This window comes from Heterodontus francisci, chromosome 7, assembly GCF_036365525.1.
Source record: "Heterodontus francisci isolate sHetFra1 chromosome 7, sHetFra1.hap1, whole genome shotgun sequence".
In the NCBI taxonomy this organism is placed as follows: domain Eukaryota; kingdom Metazoa; phylum Chordata; class Chondrichthyes; order Heterodontiformes; family Heterodontidae; genus Heterodontus; species Heterodontus francisci.
Window position 1 is genome coordinate 16463915 of NC_090377.1, and position 24446 is coordinate 16488360.

The 24446-nt window shown below is 44.8% G+C and overlaps 1 protein-coding gene across 2 annotated transcripts in view; it reads left to right on the plus strand.

Annotated features, from left to right (window-relative positions):
* The window catches only part of sema5ba (sema domain, seven thrombospondin repeats (type 1 and type 1-like), transmembrane domain (TM) and short cytoplasmic domain, (semaphorin) 5Ba), a 340802-nt gene that overhangs the window by 127282 nt on the left and 189074 nt on the right, over positions 1-24446 (plus strand). For both annotated transcript variants that reach the window (XM_068034843.1, XM_068034844.1), the window contains exon 3: positions 17806-18011. In XM_068034843.1, the coding sequence (XP_067890944.1) occupies positions 17858-18011 (154 nt within the window). In that variant the 5' untranslated portion in view covers positions 17806-17857. The remainder of the gene's footprint in view (positions 1-17805; positions 18012-24446) is intronic.

The following is a 24446-nucleotide window of genomic DNA, read 5'->3' on the forward strand; positions in this document are numbered from 1 at the left end:
CTGCATTGGATCCCCAGCTTTGCCTGTCCTGTGCTGCCCTTACACATTCTGCATAGATCACCTGCATCCAGTCTATTATATGTCATCCATTCTCTTCTCTGCTTGCCTCTCCTACGTTTTCCTTCAATCTTTCCTTCCAATAATTGCCTCTGTCTACCTTCTGCTCTAACATGTGACCAAAGTATTGTATCCTTCTCTCTTTGATGTTATGCACTAATTTCCATTTTTCTCTAACCATTTCCAGCACTTTCTCATTATAGGAATGTGTAACTTTGGGCGCCTAAAACGAGCTAGTAAATAATCTTTAAAAGTGGGTAATATTTAGAAAGGAATGGCAGAATTGTTTTCCCTCCCCCAGTCACTGAGCATTTCGTAGACTGATACAGCACAGAATGAGGCCATTCGGCTCATCGCACCTGTGCTGGCTCTTTGGAAGACCAACGTGTCCCACTACCCCCACTCTTTCCCAACAGCCCGACAAATTTTTCCTTTTCAGGTATTTATCCAGTTCCCTTTTGAAAGTTGGTATTCCACCACCCTTTCAGGCAGAGCATTCCAAGTCATGATGACTTACTGCGAAAAAAATGTTTCCCTCATGTCACCTCTGGTTCTTTTGCCAGTTGACCCATCCAGGTCATCCCAGCTTTGATGCCTAGTAGTACCAGGGTGTGGTAGCATAGTGGTTCTGTGACTGGATTAGTCATACAGAGGCCTGGATTAATGATCCAGAGATGTGAGGTCAAATCTTACTGAGGAACCTGGGGAATTTGATTGATTAAATAATTTGGGAATTTAAAAAAGAAGAGCGGGTATCATTAATGATGAGCATGGATTGCCATAATAACCATCTGGTCTGGCCCAACTGTGATTCCAAACCCACAACAAAGTGGTTGACTCTTAACTGCCCTCTGAAATGGCCAAGCACTCCACTCAGTTGTGTTCAAAAAGGCAGCTCACCACCACCTTCTCAAGGGTAATTAGGGATGGGCAATAAATGCTGGTCTTGCCAGTCACGCCCACACTCTATGCTCAGTGAGGAAGTGGTAGGGATACTGGAATTAGTAGGAGCCAAAATGAGCCAGATTCCAACTCTCCTTCCTTATCCAGTGATTCCCTACCAAATGGAGTTTGAGTAAGGACAGGTTTGGCTTTAGCTGTGATGGTTGTGGGGTTGCCAAATACGGGTGCACACCTTCCTGCAGAACCTCCAAATTCCAGCCACCCCATTCAGTCGAACAGCTTTTTCCCTTTTTTTCCCCTGCCCACCCACTACTCTATTTTTATAACTATTAAACAAAAGTGTTCAAATAAAATGAACTATTAAATCACACGCCAGTTTTATTGATGCTGTTAAGATTTTGCTTGCAGCAGTGTCCAGGAGATGAAACTTTTAATTCCTGGAGAGTCCAGAACAATCCTGGAGGGTTGGCAACCCGAGATAGTTGGATGCCCCACCAACTAGGTAAGCTCTCACCTGCAGAACAACCATCTGGGTGGAGATACCAAAGGACAGCCAGTGCCTGTGAAGCTGTATCCCAGGAAGGAATTGTTTGCAGGAAAGTCAGGGGCAAAGCAGCACTTGTGGAGAGAAAAGAAGAGTTAATAACCTGAAATGTTAATTCAGTTTTTTTTTTTCTCTCCACAGATGCTGCCTGACCTGTTCAGTATTTCCAGTGTTTTCTGTTTTGGTTTCAGATTTTTGTTCAGATCGGCTGTATTGTGCTTTTGCAAACAAGTGCTTGTCAGGGAAGAGTAGAAGGGGCAGCATTTATCCTTGTGTGAGATTCCACTTTGAGTGCAATTTCATCCGGTCTTTAAGCGTGCGCCAAGATGTGACCCGGGGATAGGATCATAAATATTTCCAGTTAAACTGCATAGGAAGGCACGAGCTCTCTGTCGCTCCCCACTGAATCTAACTGTGCTTCTTGTGATTAGCAGAACAAGATTGCACGCTGTTATTCTGTGATTCTGTGAAATGATTACCAGTCACGTCCACAGCAGAAATGGTACATTATCCCTCTCCATTATCTGTGCACCACTGGCTATGTAATTACTGTTCCATTTGAGCCTTTCCTCGTTTTTTTTTGACCAGGATGGGGGAAGAGAGATGAGTAAGAGGACAAATGTTACTGTCCTAGTGTGTTTGGGGTGTTGAAGCTCTCTTTCACCCAGGAAGTAGATTCATTCTGGTTGCTATGTGTTTGTGACATTGCTGTTAGAGCTCTGTGTTCCTCCAACTCTGCCCACTTGTCTATCCCCCACTTCCAACATCCCATCATTAGCAGCCATGCCTTCAGCTGTCAAGGCCTTAAGCTCTGGAATTCGATAACTAACTACCTCCGTCTCCCCACCTTTCCTCCTTTAAGACTCTGCTGAAAACTTATTTCTTTGACCAAGGTTTGGTCACATGACCTTCTTTGGTTCAATGTCAATTCCTTTGTCTGTCAATGCTCCTGTGAAGCACCTTGGGACAGTTTATTGCATTAAAGATGGTGCGTAAATGCAACTGGGCAAAAAAAAAGTATTTAATTTCTATAGCGCCTTTCATGATGTCCCAAAGTGGTTTACGGCCAGTGAAGTACTTTTTGAAATGTAGTCAGTCTTGAAATGCCAAAAACACGGCATCCAATTTGTGCACAGCAAGCTCTGGCAAACAGCAATGTGATAATGACCAGATAATTACTTTTTTGTGTTGGTGATTGAGGAATAAATATTGCCCAGGACATTATGGAGAACTCTCCTGTTCGTCTTCAAAATAGTGGCCATGGGATTCTTACATCCACCTGAGAGGGCAGACAGGGCCTCATTCTAACATCTCATCTGAAAGATGGCACCTGTGACAGTGCAGCACTCCCTCAGTATTGCACTGGAGTGTCAGCCTAGGTTTAGTGCGCAAGTGTCTGGAGTAGGACTTGAACCCACAACCGCCTGACTCAGAGGTGAGAGTGCTATCAACTGAGCCCAGGGCAGGAAGATTTCCTTTGGTTATTTTTATGATTTTGCTACAAATAATAATCAGAGGCAACTAACTTGCTGTGTTTAACAGTGTCAATAGCAACCAGAAAAAAAATCTCCCCTCTCTCACCCAGGCCATCTTATTCGAAAGGGATGGGACGTTGACCCCTAAATATTCCCGTGTCCTGAAAAGCAAGATGTCTGCCATTTATATTATGACTCCTTTCCACTCAAATGTCACTCAAAATGCCTTTCAAACAATGAATTACTTTGGGGAGCTGTGTTTGTTGATTGATAGGCAAGCGTGTCAGCTATTTGACGCAGCAAGATCCCACAACAGCACTGAGACAATGAATGACCAGTTAATCTGTTATTATTGGCGTTAATTGAGGGAGAAATGTCGCCCAGGCCAGCGGGTGAATTCCTTTGTCTTCTTGCGATAGTGCCATCTTTAATGTAGAATCTTACAGCACAGAAGGAGGCCATTCAGCCCATCGTGCCTGTGCCTGCTCTTGAAAGAGACATCCAATTAGTTCCACTCCATGCTGCTCTTTTCCCATAGCTCTGCAACTGTTTCCTTTTCAAGTATTTATCCAATTCCCTTTTGAAAGTAATTATTGAATCTGTTCAATTGTTCACCAGTTGTATCATAAAGTTTAAGTTGGCTATGGGAAATGACAAAGAACAATCTAGAGTAAGAATAATTAACTGGGGGAATGCCAACTTCAATGGGGTAAGAATGGATGTGGGCGGAATAAATTGGAATCAAAGGTTGGCAGGAAAAACGGAAGCTGAACAATGGACTACCTTTAAAGAAGAGATAGTTCAGGCACAGTCAAGGTATGTTCCCTCAAAGGGGAAAGGTAGGGCAAACAAATCCAGAGCTCCCTGGATGACAAAAGAGATAGAGATGAAGATGAAGAAGTAAAAGTGTGCTTATGACAGATGTCATGTAGTTAATACAATGGAGAACCAGGCTGAATATAGAAGGTTCAGAGGGGAAGTGTAAAAGCAAACAGAAGAAAAGAGAGAGTATGAAAAGAGACTGGCACCTAACATAAAAGGGAATTCCAAAGTCTTCTATAGGCATATAAATAGTAAAAGGGTGGTAAAAGGTGGAGTAAAAGGGTCGACTAGGGACCAAAAGGGGGATTTACGCATGGAGGCAGGGGGAATAGCTGAGGGATTAAATGAATACTTTTGCATTTGTCTTTACCAAGGAAGAAGATGCTACCAAGGCCATGGTGAAAGAGGCGGTAATTGAAACACTTTAAAGTTGATGAGGAGAAGGTATTAGCTGGGCTGTCTACACTTAAAGTTGATAAAGCATCAGGACTGGATAAGATGCATCGAAGATACTGAGGAAAGTCAGAGTGGAAATTGCTGGAGTTTTTTGAAGGGGTAACTGAGAGGGTTGATGAGGGCAATGCTGTTGATGTGGTGTACATGGACTCCCAAAAGGCATTTGATAAAGTGCCACACAACAGACTAGTGAGAAAAGTTATAGCTCATGGAATAAATGTAATAGTAGCAACATGGATATTGAATTGGCTGAATGACAGGAAACAAAGAGTTGTGGTTAATGGATGTGCTTTTGGGCTGGAGGAAGGTTTGTAGTGGAGTTCCCCACTGGTCATTGTTTGGACCCTTGCTCTTCCTGATACATATTAATAACTTAGGCCTTGGTTTACAGGGCACAATTTCAAAGTTTGCAGATGATAGAGATATTCTAAATCACGAGAGGTCTGGACAGAGTAGATAGAAACTGTTCCCACTCATGAAAGGATCGAGAGAGAGGGCACAGGTTTAAGGTAATTGGCAAAAGAAGCAATGGTGACATGAGGAAAAACTTTTTCACGCAGCCAGCGGTTAGGATGTGGAATGCACTGCCTGAGAGTGTGTTGGAGGCAGATTCAATCGCGGCATCCAAAGGGAATTAGTTACCTGAAAAGGAAGAATTCGCAGGGTTATGGGGAGGCAGCCGGGGGAATGGCACTAAGCGAATTGCTCACTCGGAGAGCAGGTGCAGACACAGTGGGCCGAATGGCCTCCTTCTGTACTGTAACAAATTCTGTGATTCTGTTTCCACCGCCCATTCAGGCAGCGTATTGCTGTTCATAACTCCAGTTTTCCTCCGGGTTCCTTCACCTCAGTTACTTTTGCTGCAGTTTGACGCATGGTTTCAAGATTAATTTGCCCTGTCCTGAGAGCCTGGACTAGTATTTACACAATTAAATAATAAGTGGATAACATTTCCGGTGAGTCAAAGAGAGAGTTTTGAAGCTGAAGGGTTTTAATTACACGTGTGTCATGCAGTGACCTTTTGGGTGATTGATTCAAGCAGCAATTAGCTGATCGGAGACCACATTAAGAACTGTTAGTGCGGCACATCCTGCTCATTACCCCCTTCGCCCTGATTATCCTCCTTATGTATTTTGTCCAGTGGAACAAGGGGGGAAAACGGAGCTAAACTACTGACCTGACTTAACATATACACTTTCAGACAAAGCGAGTATAACTTTCAAACACAAACATTCAGTTGCTGCAGTGTCCACAAAGATTTATTTATGTCCTCCTGGCTCTTATCAAAACTGCAGAGTTTAACCAGAAAAATTATATATTTTTTTGTGCTCATCAAGGCAGGGTTGCCAACTCTGGTTAGATGTTGTCCTGGAGGTTTCATCACGTGACTTCTCCTGGTGCCTCCCCCAAGTTAAAAAGCCTTATTCCCCCCATTCTCCCACCATTTTTATTACTAATAAGCAAAGTGTGTTTAAAGAAATATAAAAGATTTTTTTTTTAAAAACCCGCCACGATTTTTCTGCTGGAGTTTTTTTCGCTCGCAGCCTTGTCCAGGGGATTAGTCTCTCATTCCTGGAGACTCCAGGAACAGTACTGGAGGGTTGGCAACCCTACAACCAGGTGAGTAATGTTGGTGCTGGATACTAGAACATGTGACTTCCTGGCATCCTAGTGTCAGTGAGGACAGGTAACAGCACAGCTAAGTACTGAGTAAAGGTTTTAGCCAGGCTCAGTGGATTGCACTCACAGCTGTGAATCAGAAGGATGTGGGGTCAAGCCCCATTCTAGAGACGTGGGCTCATAATCTAGGCTGACACTCCCAGTACAGTACTGAGGGAATGCTGCACTGTCAGAGGTGCCGCCTTTTGGGTGAGACATTAAAAGAAGCCCTGCGGGTTGATCTAATAGTGCCATGAGATCTTTTATAAGAGCAGGGGAGTTCTCCCCAGTGTCCTGGCCAACATTTGTCCCTCAACCAACGTCACTCTGAAATTCAGAAGGTCGAGGATTCTGTCTCGGCGTTTGTGCGCTGCAAACTGTTTCCGCCGTCACTAACCGCGCACACTGCTACCAGGATTGCCAACTCTGCTTGGCAGTATTCCCTGGAGGTTTCATCACATGATTTCTCACTTGTAGCCATCTCCCCACCCCCCAACTCCACCCCACACACACACTCGCGCCAATGATTGGTCAACCTGCCCATCCTCAATGCCTGCCACCTTTTCATGGTTAATTGGTAAGTGCACAGACTCATCGTTACAGGCTGGAGTTCTTTCCTCTTAAAAAAAAAAGAAAGCTGAGGAGTGACCTGATAAAGGTCTTCGAGATTATTAAAGAGTTTCATTGTGTAGATGTAGAGATGCTTCCACTTGTGGGCGAGACCAAAAGTGGTGGCCATAAATATAAGATAGTCACTGATAAATCCAACAGGCAATTCAGGGGGAACATCTTTACTCAGAGAGTGGTGAGAATGTGGAAGTTGCTACCACAGGGAATGGTTGAGGTGAATAGTGTAGATACATTTAGCGGGAAGCTGGATAAACACATGAGGCAGAAAGAAAGAGAAGGATATGTTGATGGGGTTCGCTGAAGAGGGGTGGGAGGAGGCTCATGTGAAGCATAAACACCAGCATGGACCAATTGGGCCGAATGGCCTATTTCTCCAAAGGGGAGGATTCTTGAGCCTTTTGTTGCCACCTCCAATTTTCTTTAGAACTAATAATTGAAAGTGAATGAAAAATATATTTTGTTTTAGTGGCTCTGATGATTTTCTCCTGGAATCTTGCTCACAGCAGTGTCCTGGAGATTAATCTTTAATTGCGGGAGACTCCAGGTCGGCAACCTGAGTTTATCTAATTCTTTCATGGGATGTGGGTGTCACTGGCAAGGCCAGAATTTATTGCCCATCCCTAATTGCCATGGGCACCCAAGTGGCTTGCCAGGCCATTTCAGAGGGCAGTTAAGAGTTAGCCACATTGCTGTGGGTCTGGAGTCACATGTAGTCCAGACCAGGTAAGGCCAGCAGATTTCCTCCCCTGAAGGACATTACTGAACCAGATGGATTTTTACGACAGTCGATAATCGTTTCATGGCACCATTACTGAGACTAGTTTTCAATTCCAGATTTTAATTAATTAATTGAACTTGAATTCCACCAGCTACCATGGTGGGATTTGGACCCCATGTCCCCAGGGCATTAGCCCAGGCCTCTGGATTGCTAGTCCAGTGACATTACCACTACGCCACTGTCTCCCCTTATGGGGCGTTACGGGGCTTGAACCTTTGGACAAACTTCCCACACTGACCGTTTGACTTCTGCTGTGAAATGAAACTGGCAAGTTGCTCTTTTGATGGTTGCAGGTTTCACTCAGTTGACTAAAAAGTGGTGAATGGCCCTCGAAAAGGATATAATGGCCTTGGAGGAGGTGCAGCACAGATTCACCAGAATGATACCAGGGCTAAAAGGGTTAAATTAGAAGGACAGATTGCATAGAAAAGGCTTGTATTCCCTTGAGGAGGGAAGGTTAATGGGTCATCTAATTGAGATGTTTTCAGATGATTTAAAGAATTGATAGGGTTGCTAGAGAAGAACTATTTCCTCTGGTCGGAAGAGTCCAGAAAAAAGGGGCATAACCTTAAAATTGGAGCTAGGCCGCTCGGGGGTGATGTCAGGAAGCACTTCTTCACACAAAGGTAGTGGACATATGGAGCTCTCCCCAAAAAAGCTGCTGAGGCCGGTAGGGTGTGGTGGGGCTGTGGGAGGTTAGGCAATGGAAAGTTTCCAAACTGAGATTGGTAAATTTTTGTTAGGTATTAAGGGTACGGAACCAGACCAAGGAGATGGAGTTAAGATACTGATAGCCGTGATCTAATTGAATGGCAGAACAGGTTCAAGGGGCCGAATGGCCTCCCCCTGTTCCTCGGTTCCTTAGCACCTAAGGGCTAAGGAAGGGGAAAACGAGCCAGTCTAGTAAACCCCTGCCCTAAAACAACAGAATATGTAGATGCGAGAATCAGATTTCCCTGTCATACTTGTGATAGAATCTCCTTCCAGTCGCTCACCATCAGGCTCACAGATGGAAGGTCATTTACCAGAGAGCATCCACCACTGTTGGACTATATCCCAGCGGGAATCTGCATCCTCAGGAGAGGAGGAGGGGGAATGCCAAAACGTCCAGTGTCACCTCTTTCCAAGGGCAGAACTGCCACCATGTTGGTGGAACTATGGTGAGGTGCAGGAAACATGGGCCCCGATATTTACAGGGACGGTGTGGAGGAGCGTGGAGGGGAAACTGGCGAGGATTTGGAGGCCTACCGATCTTAACAGTTGGACTTAATTAATATATTGTAGGGCTGCCTCTTGCCTGGCAATGAACCACATGAACAACCTGGCCAGCTGGCAGGACGGACCACTAATGGCAAGAGGCCTCAGGCTAAAGCCCGTGCCAACACTCTGCGACCAGTCGGGAGCTGGGGGTGGGTGTGGTGGTGGTGGGAAAGGAGGTTTTAAAATCGAGGCTTTGGGAGAGGTTGGTGGGCCACCTGCTTCTGAATGGGAATGACCTTTTCCTGTCTTTCAAAAGTTTCATTAAATCACGCTATCACGTTGCAGTGGGTAGCCCGATGATTCGTGGCTGCCCCACTGCACGTACTTTTTGTGGTGCTTTTTCTCACATTGAAAAGTATCAGAAGAGCAAACTTGCATTTATATAGTGCCTTTCACAATCTCACGATGTCCCAAAGCGCTTTACAACCAATTATCAAAAAACAAGTATTTTTGAAGAGGAGTGACTGTTGTAAGGTTGGGAAACGTGGCAACCAATTTACGCACAGCAAGGTCTGACATACAGCAATGACCAGATAATCTGTTTTTCGTGGTGTTGGTTGACGGATAAATATTAGCCAGGACACTGCAATCCAATACGCAAGTTCTTTGTACCCTGGAGTCCAGTGAGTTTCGGTTGGCTGTTTGACTAGAAAGGATATGGCAACAGAGCCCACTGATCCCATCCTCACTCATTCTCCACCTGCACACCTCGCCGGTCAGCAAATATTGCCCGAGCTACTAACTTGGCTGAAATTAGCTGTGTTTGCACAGACCCAGGGAGAACTCTAGGACCCCCTGCTCTATGTGTCTTCGGCCATTAATGTCTTTATTGGACTTACAACCAGTTGGATGTGCATCAATGTTGAGAAATTGGCTTATTCCCTAATTGGTGAGGTTTTTCCTGTAGAGGCTGTGTTTTTGTCTCCTTTCCTGATGGATATTTTCCTATAAGTGCCCACAGGGTGCACTAAGTCTGGTAGCAATTATTGGATACACATCCCCTTCCTGGCTGCTCCATGCACCCTGTGTCATGTCCCAGTTTTATTTTAATGGGTTCAATCTATTAATGAAATCTTTGTGTCTCTTGGTATCCTGCAGAGGCTTGCAGCAGACTGCCCACTTTTTGATGCTCTGCCTTATACCATGGGGCCACTTCTTCCACTTGAAATGTGTCTGCAATCTGATAGGGCTTTCACTGCTCTCTGGGCTGCACTTTGTTATTTTGTAGAGAAACTTTGTCTGAAAGGGGGATTGGAACCAGAATCAGCAGTAACCTTCAAAAGGAAATTGCGTTTCTATTTAAAACACAAAGCTTGCAGCGAAAGGGAGAAATAACAGGGAAGAGTGAGACTAATTGGATAGCTCTCTCAAAGACCCAGCACATTCACGATGGGCCAAATGGCCTCCTCCTGGACCGTCGTATTCTATTTCAAAGTACTAGTGCAAAAGAAAAACAAGTGTGTGCAGTTTAGCCGCCATTGTGATTTGCATTCCTTGGCTGTTTGCTATCTCCACTGTAATGGTGTATTCATCTTGAATACGAGAATTTAGAGCAGATGTGTAGGAGCTGAATTTTCTCCCCGATATGGGGATGAGAATGGTGGTGCATTGCCGGCTGGTGTGCCGGTTTGCTGGCACCATCCCACCCCCAGACAATCTTCCCAGAGGCAAGTAGCCAATTAAGGTAAGTATAAGGCCAATTATCAGAGGCTGACTGGAATTTTCCAGTTGGCCTGCAGACCCACCGTGGTGTTGGAAGCAGGCCAGCTGGCCTCCTAGCAGCAGACTAGGGGTGGTGGAGTGGGGGGGGGGGGGGTCCTGCGTTCCAGGCAGACTTTGAGGACCCCTGCCTACCTCGCCGTCCAGATTCGAGAGCCCGGCTGCCATCCTTAATTGGACAGCAAGCTTGCCCTCTGGCCACTAATTGGTCAGTTCAGGGGAACTCGCTGCCGGGTGACTGCTCCCAACACAGTTGGGGGTAGGGACCCCCATTTAACACTGATGTTGGGGTCCCTTCCCAAAACCCAAAATCCTGCCCAGTGCTGCAGTTTTGCAACTGGTTGGAACTAGGGTGGAGCAAAGAGTTAGCGTACAAAAAGGTGTTTGTAAACCAGCAGTTTAAGAATGTCAAGACTTGGAAAGGATCCAGAAGCGATTTACAAGAATAATGCCAGAGATGAGATACTTCAGTTATATTCAGGCTCTGGAGAAGCTAGGGTTGTTCTCCTTAGAGCAGCAAAGGTTAAGGGAGTTTTACTAAAGGTGTTCAAAATTATGAGGGGTTTTTGCTACAGTACATCGGGAGAAACACTGGGAGAGGGTCGGTAAGCAGAAGACACAAACTGAACATAATTGGCAAAAGAACCAGAGGGGAGATGAGGAGAATTTTTTTACACAGGGACTTGTTATGATCTGGAATGCACTGCCTGAAAGAAGATTGGTAGAAACAGGTTCAATAGTAACTTTTAAAAGGGAGTTGGATAAATAACTTGAAAAGGAAAAATTTGCAGGGGTATGGGGAAAGACAGGAGAGTGGAACTAATTGTGTAGCTTCTTCAAAGAACCAGCACAGGCAAGATGGGCCAAATGGCCTCTTTCTGTACTGTATGATTCTATGATACACAGGCATGTGATACCTGAGCCTGGTCTGGTACCTGATACCTGGTCTGCAGGTACAGCAAGTAATTAGGAAGGCAAATGGAATTTTGTCCTTCATTGCTAAAGGGATTGAGTTTAAAAGCAGAGAGGTTATGTTGCAGCTGTATAAGGTACTGGTGAGGCCGCACCTGGAGTACTGTGTGCAGTTTTGGTCTCCATACTTGAGAAAGGATATACTGGCACTGGAGAGGGTGCAGAGGAGGTTCACTAGGTTGATTCCAGAGTTGAGGGGGTTGGCTTATGAGGAGAGACTGAGTAGATTGGGATTATATTCATTGGAATTCAGAAGAATGAGGGGGGATCTTATAGAAACATATAAAATCATGAAGGGAATAGATAAGATACAAGTAGAGAGGATGTTTCCACTGGCAGGTGAAGCTAGGACAAGAGGGCATAGCCTCAAGATTAGGGGGAGCAGATTTAGGACTGAATTAAGAAGGAACTTCTTCACCCAGAGGGTTGTTAATCTATGGAATTCCTTGCCCAGTGAAGTAGTTGACGCTTCTTCAGTAAACGTCTTTAAAGCTAAGGTAGATATCTTTTTGAACAATAAAGGAATTAAGGGATACGGTGGGAGCGCGGGTAAGTGGATCTGAGTCCACAAAAAGATCAGCCATGATCTTATTGAATGGCGGAGCAGGCTCGAGGGGCTGGACGGCCGACTCCTGCTCCTAGCTCTTATGATCTTATGATCTTATGAGCCTTGGTCAGGAAATATTAATATACAATACTCTTTGTAAAATCTGAGGCAAGAGATCGATAGAATCTTTATGAATTTTATTGCCCTCATTGGGGGTAGTTCCCCAGGGTAAACTGTACCCATTTGTCCAGCAGAACAGTGGGAACCCTGGTCAGTTCAGCTCTGCCAGGGTGACAACGGTTGGCCTCAATCTGTGTCTTTTCACTGGAGAGGGGAAATCAGCCAGGGTTCCCACTTGTGATCCCCATCCGATGACTTCTGCCAGTAACCATTTGTTCAAAACTTTGTTGAGGTTACATCAGTTGGAAGTTTCAGAACTGAGTTTGCACAGACTCGGCTTGTATTCCCCTGAGGGTGTAAGATTAAGGGACTCAAGATGACGAAAGGAGTTGATACAGAGAAACTATTTGCTCTGGTGAGGGGAGTCCGGAACAAGGAAGCATAACCTTAAAATTATAACTAAACAGTTCAAGGGTGAAATTAAGAAGCACATCTTCACACAAAGAGAAGTGGAATTTTGGAACTCTCTCCCCCCAAATAGCTGTTGAGGCTGGGGATCAGTAGAAAATATCAAAACTGAGATTGATAGATTTGATAGTTCATGAGTTCTGAAACATTAACTCTTTTTCTCTCTCCGCAGATGCTGCCAGACCTGCTGAGTATTTCTAGCACTTTCTGTTTTTATTTCAGGTTTCCAGCATCCACCATATTTTGCTTGTACTTAGTCGATAGATTTTTGTTCAGGCAAGGGTATTAAGTGTTGAGGAACCAAGGTGGGGGTAGATGGAGTTAATATACGAACATACGAATTAGGAGCAGGAGTAGGCCACTCAGCCCTTCGAGCTGCTCGTTGAAATGTATCTGCTCTGTGTATTCTGAAATATCCCCTTAAATGGCAGCCATGATCTAATTGAATTAAATAGGCTTGAGGGGCTGAATGGCCTCCTCCTGTCTCTATAGAAGTCCCGCCCAATGGAGCTGCTGGCCAATCAGTGGACCAGCAGCTTTTAGTCCCAGCAGTACCACTGGGAGTGGTGGCCACTGCTGGGACTACACCCAGCCATCGGAAGGAAGATGAAGGATAGCCCCGGAGCGAAGGTAAGTTTTTAGGGCCTCGCCGGGGACAATCGGTCAGACCCCGGGAAGACAAAGGGATTCAGTTAGGGGGGCGGGGGGGAGTGTTGTGCATTGGGGGCGGTTGGGGCTGGTGGGGCGGCTCTCCATGGGCCACAGGATGCCCGATCAGGAGGGCCCCCCCCCACCACCAGCCCACAGGAAGGCCGCCTGGTTTCACCAGGTGGGCTTTTAGGGGCCTCAGCCACCTGCCAGCCAAGGGTAAAATACCTGCGAAGGCTGGCGGAGGCCCTTAAGTGCCAGTTAATTGGCCACTTAAGGGCTTTGATTGGCCTGGGGCAGGCAGGCTGTTTATCACTGCCACCGCCCACATCAAGTTGCAAAGGGGGAGGGAGGGGGTCGGGAATGACCCTCCCCACCTCCCACTCAATTTTATCCACCACCCCCCCAACCCCTGCCACCAGCCCGCTCGTTTGCAGGGAGTAAAATTCTGGCTGATGCTTCTGATGATATGGAGCTCTGTAGCTCTAACTCAACCACCAGAACTAACTAACCAGGCTCAAGACAGAGAATGATTGGTTGGGTGAGGTGTTAAAGGATTGTAAGTGCCAGATATCTCAAGTGAGAGTGATTACTTTCAGGATAGGAGTGTGGAAAAACTCCCCCCTTGCTAACCAAAACTTGCCTTGTGCAATATTACAGATTGTGTTTATATCTGGAGTCTGTAGAGGGTCTGATTCTCATTTACTATCAGACATGAGACTCAATTAATTGAGAGCAATCTGATAAAAAACAGAAACCAAGGCCTCCGCAATGATCACTTTAATCCGGACACCACCTCCCCCACTCCCCCGCACAGGTTCTTCAAATCCTGGGATTTGCAAGGATTAGGAATGTTAAAGTTCCAGAAATCCCAGTTGACAAAACAAAATCAAGAACATTTTCAAATAAATAAATAAGTATCTCACAGAGTCAAGGGAATAGTTGTGGAGCGGTTATATTGCAGATTTAATGATCCTGAAGAAGTGACTTCAAATCCCAGTTTGAGAATTTGATGTCAGTTTTTAAAAAAAAAAAATTACGTGGAGTTAAAATTCAAATATCAGCAAAAGTGACTGTGAAGCTGTCAAATGGTCGTAAAAACCCAACTGGTTCACTCGCGTCCCTTAGGGAAGGGAATCTGCCATTCTTACCCAGTCCGGCCTATACGTGACTCCAGTCCCACATCGATGGGCTGAGTGTACGTTAATTGCTCTGTGAAGTGGCCTAGCAAGTCACTCAGTTGTATCAAATTACTACTAATCAACGCCCAATTTGATCACCTACTTCCCACATATGCGAATTTAGTGGGAATCACTGACTAGTAATCAGGATTGGAAATCTTGGCTAATTCACCACCCTTAACCAATTATAGTAACCCTACCACTATCCCCCTCACCACGGTTCCCTCCCTCCCCATTGCCTTGCAGCTGAACACAGATCAAGCATTGAATTTGGGCCTTTCTGGATAGAACAGCATTTCAGTGCTGGTCAGTGCGTTTACCAGCTGAGTACTTGTAATATTGCACTATTTTACCAAATATTTGGTTACCTGAAGGCAGGTGTTTCCACAAAGGAGGAAACCAAAGGCCCTCAACTTTGTGTATGTCTTGGCAACTAGTTGAGATTGGGGGAAATCTCCTGGTGGAATGATCATCTGCAACATACTCAGCCATGGTAGTAAGTGGAGGAATAAGCAGATTGCAGTCCCCTTTATTTCTGCTAACCTTCAGACTTCACAATTCCAAGATTCTCCTGGCCCGCCTCACATCTTCCACCAAACTTGAGCTCGTCCAAAACTCTCCTGCCGATATCCTATCTCACACCCGCTCGCTCATCACCGGTGTGCTTGCTGACCTACATTGGTTCACCAATGCCTTTGATTTTACACTTTCTATCCTTGGGTTCAAATCCCTGCATTTGGCTTGCTACTCCCTGGGCCAGATTTTTGAAGCCTGACGGGGGCGGGACTGGAGGCAACTGAGCCCGAAATAAGCACTGCCGGCCGGCGTGCTGGTTTGCCGGCACGGTTCTGACCCCCGAGCTATTTTGGAAGAGGCCAAGTCGGTGGCGGAATGGCTAGCCACCCACAAGCGGTGGGTAGCCTGTAAAGGTAATAAAGGGGTGGCACTTCCTGTGCTGACTGGAATTTTCCTGTCAGCACGCAGGGCCCCCTGCAGTGGCTGAGATATGGCCAGTAAGACGAGGCAGCTTCCTGGTGGCAGACCAAGGGACGAGCTCTCCAGTGGTCTTTTTAAACCCCCTCCCCCGTTCCAGCTGCAGCTACCATACTGCAATGGCCACAGTTGCAACCACAGGCAGCTCTAAGGAGGGGTTCTCTTTCCATTCTTATATTTTTAAAAAAGTGTTTAGAGTGCGCCAAAAGATGGAGGTGCCCTCTTCCCCCACCCCCTCATACATCGGCGGCTCCCACCTCGGATAGTGGGGCTGCCGATGTGTCAGTGCTGGAGGGCCACCTATTTGTCTTTATTGGACTGCGAATGTGGGCTCTGGCATTAATTGGCCTGGGCATGAAAAATCATATTGAGGGCCTACTTCTGACATGACGCGGGGTCAGGACCCGGAAGTTCTCCTAACGTCGGGTTCTTGACCCCAGAAGGAAAATCCAGCCCTCAATCTCTGTAACGCTCTATAATTCTTTGAGAACTCTGTGTTGCTCCAACTCTGGCCTCTTGTCCATCCTCCACTTCCAACATCGCAGTATTGGCAGCCATGCCTCAAGCATCTAGGCCCTAAGCTCAAAAGTTAATTCCCTAGAACGCTCCGTCTCTCCACCTCCCTCTTTTCCTTTAAGACCCGATTTAGAAGCTACGTCTTTGACCATGCTTTTGGTCATCTGACTTAATATTTTCTTCTTTGGCTTGATGTCACTTATTGATTATTATGCTTCTCAAGGTGAAGCACCTTGGGACCTTTTATGACTTGGCGCTATATAAATGCAAGTTGTTGAGAAAACAAAGGACTTTTTAAACCCTTTCGATAAAGGAAAGGACTCTTCTTTCTAAGTGTGTGCGGTTTTCTTTTTAAAAAAATTGAAAAACAGCACCGATTTTAAGTTTGGTTCAAGTTCTAACCCAAACCTGTAGCAGTGTCACTGAATTGCTAAAAACTCTTTTGACTAACTTTACAGAAGCACCCTTTGACTCTGCTGGAATGCACACTGGGGACCTATTAATACACAATGCATTGGCCAAACATGTAGGATTAATTCACCATGTGTAATGTGTGTGGATTGTCTGACATCAGGCTGTGTAACTGCTGAGATAAAGCCGCCTATGTTTGCAGTGCAGATTTGCTACTGTTTCAGGCAGTGTGGTTTTACACTGATTTTTTTTTTAAAGCAAAGACTTTTCTATAACGAGCTGTCTGAATCTTGTCTGTCTGATCTGCCCTGGCTTTGTCTTAGGTAAAGCTCCTCTTCCCATTTCACCAAGTGCATCTCTCCGTCCCCAGAATTCAGGAATGGTTTTATGGGCACATTGACTCATTGTGTTGGGGCATGGGTGCCTTCCTTGAGGAACAGTAACATGTGCGCTACAGCAGTGCATGCTCATTTGTGCTCTATGGCATTGCACATTGTGTTGCCAACCCCAGCTTGGCTACTCACAGGGAAAACTAGACACTTGGGCAAGGTACTGCAGTTGGCTTTGCTTTTTTCAACTAAACCCCAACATAAGCATCTCCACAGGGCGAGAGGGGGAGAAAGGATAAGCTGTTAGAGTCAAGGATCACTGCAAATGAGGTCCTATATCCATGGAAGAAGGAGAATGGGACCAGTCTTTCTGAAACCGCTGCCCCTCCAGCCGAAGCGAAAACATGCTTCTCTGTTTGGCTGGGGCAATTTCCACGACAAGCTCGGAATTTATTGAAGCAGAAAATGTGGGAAAACTCCCCACAGGTCACACAGCATCGGCGGAGAAAGGAACAGGGTTACTTTTCAGGTCAATGACCTTTCATCAGACCTGGAAGAAATGAGAGAATTAGCAGTTAATAAGTAAGTGCAGGGTAATGGAAAAAGTGTGTATGTGGTGGGCGGGACTTGGTGGGAGATGAGGAACAATAAACAAAAAACTGGTCTGTGATCGTGTGAGGAGAGATTAAATGACAAAAGGGATGACGGTGCAAGACAAGCGAAGGGGAAAGGTTGGGGCAATGGGACAAGAGAAACAAAATTGGGGTCCAGAGGAGGTGTAAATGGCAACAACAGAACCATTACCAGCACATACTGTCTGAAAAAATAGAAGCGGTGACTATGATCTGAAATTGTTGAACTGATTGTCGAGGCTGCAAGCCTGTAAAGTGCCTAGATCAGGTGCTGTTCCTCTAACTTCTGTTGAGCTTCATTGGAATAGTGTAGGAGGACAAGGACAGAGTGGTTAAAGTGGTACTTGTTCAGATTCTTAAGTTGACAAAGATTACATAGAATATACAGCACAGAAACAGGCCATTCGTCCCAACAAGTCCATGCTGGCATTTATGCTCCATTTGAGCCTCCTCTCATCCTTCCACATCCACCTCCAACAACATAACCCTCTATTCCCTTCTCCCTGATATACTTAACTGGCCTCTCCTTAGATGCATGTATACTATTCACTTAAACTAGTCAGTATGGTAGCGAGTTCCACATTCTCACCAGTGTCTGGGTAAAGCGTTTGAATAGCTGTCGTGTTAATAGACCTTTCTAACTAGCAAACTCACCTTGCAAGTAAACCATTTTGTTTCCTTTCAGGCACGTCTCCCAAATCCCACCACCCTGGTAGCCAAGACGTTCGACAGACACCATGGGGGTATCACGGTTGGTGGCCTGCTGTCTGTCTGTCCCATGTGTTCTACTTATCATCAGGTGCAACCTCACAGCCTCCCAGAGTGCAGAGCTCCTTCTAGACAATGAGCTTCAGTGTGGGAAGAAGGAGCATCCAATCGTGTATTTTAATGGTAAGTTACCAGAATTGAAAGAAATTATGGATACAGCTTTTCGGAGAGTTCTCTGCTCATTGAGATGAGTGGTAGCCATTGCTTAAAATGGAACACTTTTACACTTTCCTCTCTCAGTTTTAGTTTATTCTCATAAAGCTCCACTTTGAAAAAGAAAAAAAATCTTACATTTATGTAGCATCATCTACAACCTCCAAACATCCCAAAGCACTTTACAGCCAATTAAGTACTTTTGACTTGTAACCAATGTAGGAAATGCAGCAGCCGGTTTGTGTACAATGAGCTCCCACAATATGATAATGATCATTTCTCTGTTTCAGTAGTGTTGGTTGAAGGATAAATATTGGCCAGGACACTGGAGAGAACTCCCCTGTTCTTCTTCGAAATGGGCCCTTGGGATCTTTTACATCCAGTTGAGAAGGCAGATGGGGCTTCAGTTTAACCTCTCATCCAAAAGATGGCCCCTCTGGCAGTGCAGCACTCCTTCGGTACCTCCAATTCTATGCGCTTTATTTTTGTTAGTAATCTCTTGGGTGGAACCTTATCAAATTCTTTCTGGAAGTCCATATAGACAGCATCCACAGACTATCCCAAATCCATTCTGACTCTCACTAATTAGCTCATAATTAGCTCTGATGATAGATTCCACGAACCCCCTCAAAACTGATGTTAAAATTCTAAGTCTCTAGTTAATAGTTTTCTCTTTCCCTCCCTTCTTAAATAACAGTGACATTTGCAATTTTCCAATCCAAGGGCACAATTCCATTATCTAGAGAGCTTTAGAAAATTATGACAAATGCATCTGCAATTTCCTCACCTAATTCTTGTAATATTCTGATGTGAAAATCATAAGGTCCTGGCGTTTTATCTATCTTAAGTCCCATTATTTTCTCCATCATCATTTTCACTTGTATTAAATTTTTGGACTCCCCCAAACTGCTGATTTTTTTAATCCCCTTCTTCCATTGTGTAAACAAATACAAATGACGAATTTAACAAGTCTGCCATTTTCTTAAATATTATAGTCTTGCCTGCATCTCTTTAAAGGGCCCACATTCTCCTGTACCAATCTTAATATATTTATAAAAACTTTTGCTGTTAGTGTTCATATCCCTTGCAAGTTTTTTGCTCTCATATTCCCGTTTTGCAACTTTAATGACATTCGTCGTTGTTTTTGTAGCTTTTCCAGTCTTCTGGATTTACGCTTTCCCTTGTATTTGTTCAAGCCTTTTCTTTTAGTTCGATACCTCAGTTGTTGACCATGTCTTGCTTCACTACACAAGTGGAGCCTTTGCCATTTAAGGGCATGTACTGGTTTGGTATTGTACCTAATACTCAATCGAATTATTCTTTGAATACTGAAGTCCTATACTTGGGTTGCCTCACGGGTGAGTATGTATGGTAGGACAATAAAACAAGGTGTAGGACCTCACCTTGCACACAGGATACCCTAAAATGCTTCACATCCAATTCGTTAATTCCGAAATGTAGTAACTGTAAGCAGGCAAATGTGGATGAAGTTTTCACACAGTAAGATCCCACAAACAACAAGTGAGATGGCTGTTTAAATTATTTTTTGGCTATGTTCTTTGAGGGAGAGAAACTGAAGGGCGCCATATTCACCTTCTGAATAGTGCCAATGGGATATTTAACATCCAACACTCCATGCCGCGCTGAAGTGTCAGTCCAGGTTATGTGCTAGAGTACTAGAGTAAATGTGGAACCTCAAAAACCTGTTGTGGCTTGGTCAGTTGAAAAGCTGAGATTGAAAGACTTTTGTTAGGCAAGGGTATCAAGGGATATGGAGCCAAGGTGGGTAGATGGAGTTGTGATACAGATCAGAAAGAAAGAAACAAAGACTTGCATTTATATTGCACATTTCACGACCACCGGACATCCCAAAGTGCTTTATAGCCAATTGAGTATTTTTTTTCAGTATTGTCAATGTTGTAAATTTGGGAAAAGAGGCGGACAATTTGTGCACAGCAAGCTCCCACAAACGGCAAGGCGATAAGGATGTTGATTGAGGGATAAGTATTGGCCAGGACACCGGGAAATAATTGCCTTGCTTTTCCTTGCAATACTGCCATAGGATCGTTTCTGTCCACCTGAGAGGGCAGATGGGTTCAACGTCTCATTTGAAAGATCAACCATGATCTAATTTAATAGCAGAACAAGCTCTAGGGGCTGAATGGTGTCCTGCCCTTTCTGTGCTCCTAGTAAAGCTCAAACGCACAACTTTCTCAGTCAAGAGTACGACCAGTTGAATCAAACTAACAGCACAGCCAGCAAACCGACCTGGTTCGTCTGGGCTGCATTCAATCTCTGATACCAGCCGTAAAATCAACGCTTGCTAAGAAAGAAAGAGCAATCATGCATTTATATAGCGGCGTTCATGGCTGCCAGTCCTTTCAGTTTAGCTGATTCTAGAACAATTGTTAATTATAAATCTGTGGTTGATAGATTTCTTTTGACCAAAGGCATTAAGGGATATGGGGCAAGGGTGGGTATATGGTATTAGGTCACAGAACTGCCGTTGAATGGCAGAACAGGCTTGAGAGGCGAAATGGCCTGCTCCTGTTCCTATGTTTGTTCAATTCTTTGGTGAAGTGTCAGCAGATCCTCTAATATAATTTGGCTGCTTGTTCTGGGTCAACAATATCATGTGGAAGAATTTCCAGTATCTAACAATCAAGACTCCAGGAATTCTAAGATGCTCACAATCCCACAAAAATGTGTTTGCGTGGGATCTCTTGGAGCTGCAGAGCCTCTCAAGGACTGTAGAATCAATTGGGTTTCAATTTCTTTTCGCGAAGTGACTTTTCTCTATTTAACCTCATCCAGCCTCATTCTCCGACTGAGCTGATTCCAACTGTATTTTGGATGTTAGAATAACTGGCCTGAGCTGTATGCTTTCCCACTTTCCATCCACACCATAAAGAAAGAAGAACTTGTATAGCACCGTTCACAACCCCAGGGTTACTACATTGCATTACAGTTTATGAATTCCCTTTGAAGTGTAGTTGTAATTGTAAAAGATATTGGCCAGGACACCAGGGAGAACTCACCTGCTCTTCTTCAAAGAGTGTCAAGGGATCTTTTACGTCCACTGAGAGGGCAGTTAGCGCCTTGGCTTAATGTCTCATCTGAAAAACAGCACCGCGGACAGTGCAGCGCACCTTCAGTACTGCACTGCAGGTTGTGCACTGGTGTCAGCCATGGCTCAGTTGGTAGCACTCTTGCCTCTGTAACACAAAATTGTGGGTTTGTGTCCCACTCCAGGACTTGAATACACGCATCAAGGCTGTTATTCCAGTGGCGTACTGAAGGAGTCCGCACTGTCGTAGATGCTGTCTTTTGGATGAGATATTAAACAGGTCCCCTTGAGTAAACGTAAGGGATCCCGTGGCATTATCTTGAAGAAGAGCAGGCGAGTTCTCCCCAGTGTCCTGGCTGATATTTATCTCCCAATCAGCATCACAAAAACAGATTTTCTGGTTGTTATTTTTGGGATCTTGCTGTGTGAAAATTGGCTTCTGTGTTTCCTACATTACAACAGTGAATACACTTCAAAAGTACTCAATTGGCTGAAAAGCATTGTGGGACATCCAGTGGTCATGAAAGGCACTAAATAAATGCAAGACTTTCACTGCAGCATCAGCCTAGATTCTGTACTCGGGTCTTTGGAGTGAGACTTCAACCTATGAATTCTGACTTCAAGACAAGAGTGCTACTAACTGACCCACTGAATTAGGGCCTGCACCTCAAAGAGCATGCGAAAATGATGGACAGGAAAAGACCAGCTGGTCTATCAATCTTGTCCCATACAGGCGCAGTGCAATAAAACAGCATGATCCCCAGCTCCCTCCTGCCCCTCATCAGAAACACCTCTTCTCCCCACCATCCCAGTTACATCTCAAGTAAAGTCCTGTTATGTGAGGAATTGAGAGTGAAATCCTGCACTGCCCCTCGAGTCAAGATGTTCCTTGTTTTGAACCCTGGCCTTTTGTTGAACTGGCTGATGTCAGGCTCAGCAGATTTTATCACTGACCTCCGTGTACCTCAAGGCAGGGAGAACTAAGATACAGGCTTCCCGTTTCCCAGTGCTGTTTTGAGGAGGACTGCTTTTGAGTTTGGCTGTTATACCCCACGCTGACTATAACCATAAATAAAGAATGACAACTTGGGTGAGAGTTATAAATGCACATGAGGCACAATTATAAATCAGCACCTTGGAAGGGACGATTTGCTGACTAATGACGGAAGTTCTGAGCTGGAGGCTCACTTTGCTATGGGCCATTCTTGTATCCTTATCAGCTGTGGCTCAGTGAGTGGCAGGCTTGCCTTCGTACCCAAAGGTTTTGGGTTCGAGACCCATGTCTGAAACTCGAGCATGTTATCTAGGCTGACACTCCAGTACAGTACTGTGGGAGGTGCTGCCTTTTGGATGTGATGTTAAACCCAGATCCCGTTAGGTGGTGTAAAAGATCCCATGGGTGCTATTTCGAAGAAGAGCAGGGGAGATATCCCCACTGTCCTGACCAGTACATATCCCTCAACCATCATAAGTTATCAACTCATTGTTGCATCGCTATCTATGGGAGGTCGCTAATTGCAAATTGGCTGCTGCATTTATAACAGTGACTGCACTTCAAAAGCAGTGCAATTTGGAACATCCTGAGATGCTATAGGAATGTAGGTTCTTTTTGTTTCCATTTTTGCCCACGAGCTTTTTCTCTTAGTACCTGTCTGCTGGACTGTCGTTCTAACACATTAACAGTGATGTGCCCGGAGTGGGGCTGGGGGGAAAGAGGGTGAGAAGATATAAAAAGAGAGTTAACCAGAGGTCACAAATCTAACCTTTCTGAGAAAGGCTTAAATCCTTTAAATCCTTCACAGGCTGTAAAACAGTGACACTTTCCATCTAACCGGGAACCTTAGAATTGACGTTTGTAAATACTTCAGAACTGGACGTGCGGATTAGTTCCATTCAGGAGAATTTTATATAGCTTTGCAGCAGCAGGATGGATTGAGATTGGTTTCAGATTATTGAAGATGACTCAAAATATGTTGTTTTCAGGTCTTGATAAAAGCGCACTGTTGCCATGGTAACTTCTCTTGGAAGACGTTACCAGGCTTTTAAAGGGTGGGGCATTGCCATTTACAGCGTGACGAGCATTTGACATTTCCCGCTGAGTTCTCTCAGTACTTCCTAATGGTGTGTACTGAAACTTAGCAAATTAAATAAGTTGCTCATCTACACATCTAATATTAGCTGTCAACGTGAGGGGTGGCGTGTCTGTGTGTGCGTGTTTGTGTGTGTGTTGTGTGCCTTGTGTGGTGCGTGTGTATTGTGTGTCTGTGTGTGTGTTGTGTATATTGTGTCTGTGTGTTGTGTTTTGTGTGTCTGTTGTGTGTTGTGTGTCTGTCGTGTGTTGTGTGTGTGTTGTGTTTTATGTGTCTGTTGTGTGTTTGTGTATGTGGTTGTGTGTGAGCAGTGTTACATGTGCAATCACTTACAAAATGGCCATTTCTCATGACCTTAAGCAATGGACTATTGTTCCAAGGGAGTTGTTGTAACGGAACAAAATTAACAGTGGCACACGTGCAGTTTCCCCACAGGGATCACAGGATGTCGAAGTGGAGCTGGAAACTTTGTTAATCCACTCCTTTCTTTTCTCACTGTCTCTAGTTATCACTGTGTCAGCCAGTGAGTTAAAATAAAGACCTACATTTATATAGCACCTTCCATGACCTCAGGACGTCGCGGAGCGCATTACAGCCAATGAAGTGCTGTTCGAAGTGTAGTCGCTGTTGTAATGTAGGAAACATGAAAGCCAATTTGCACACAGCAAGCTTCCATAATCAACAATGTGATAATGACCAGATAATCTGTTTTTGTGATGTTGATTGAGAGGTAAATATCAGCCAGGACCCTACTCTTCTTCGAAATAGTGTCATGGAATCTTTTACATCGACTTGAGAGGGTAGAAGGGGCCCTGTCTTAATATCTCATCTGAAAGACAACACCTCCAGCGGTCCAGCACCTTTTCAGTACTGCACTGGAGTGTCAGCGTAGATTTTTGTTCTCAGCTCCTGGAGTGGGACTTGAAGCCGCAACCTTTGTAAACAGAGTCTATTTGAACAGAGTGTTATGGCCACATGGTGTGATGTGGGTGGTTCCCACTGTTCAACTCCTTATCTGACCGCAGCATGTGTATTTGTATGAGAGTTTAGCCCCTTGGTTTTTTATTTCTCAAATCAGCAACAGGTTTTCTTGTCGGTTTTAAAAACAAAGTCAGTTGTTTATAAAAAGAGGAAGTGATGGAAATACTCAGCAGGTCTGGCAGCATCTGTGGAGAGAGAAGCAGAATTAATGTTTCAGGTCTGTGACCTTTCATCGGAAGTCAATTGTTTATTGATAAATACGCCTTA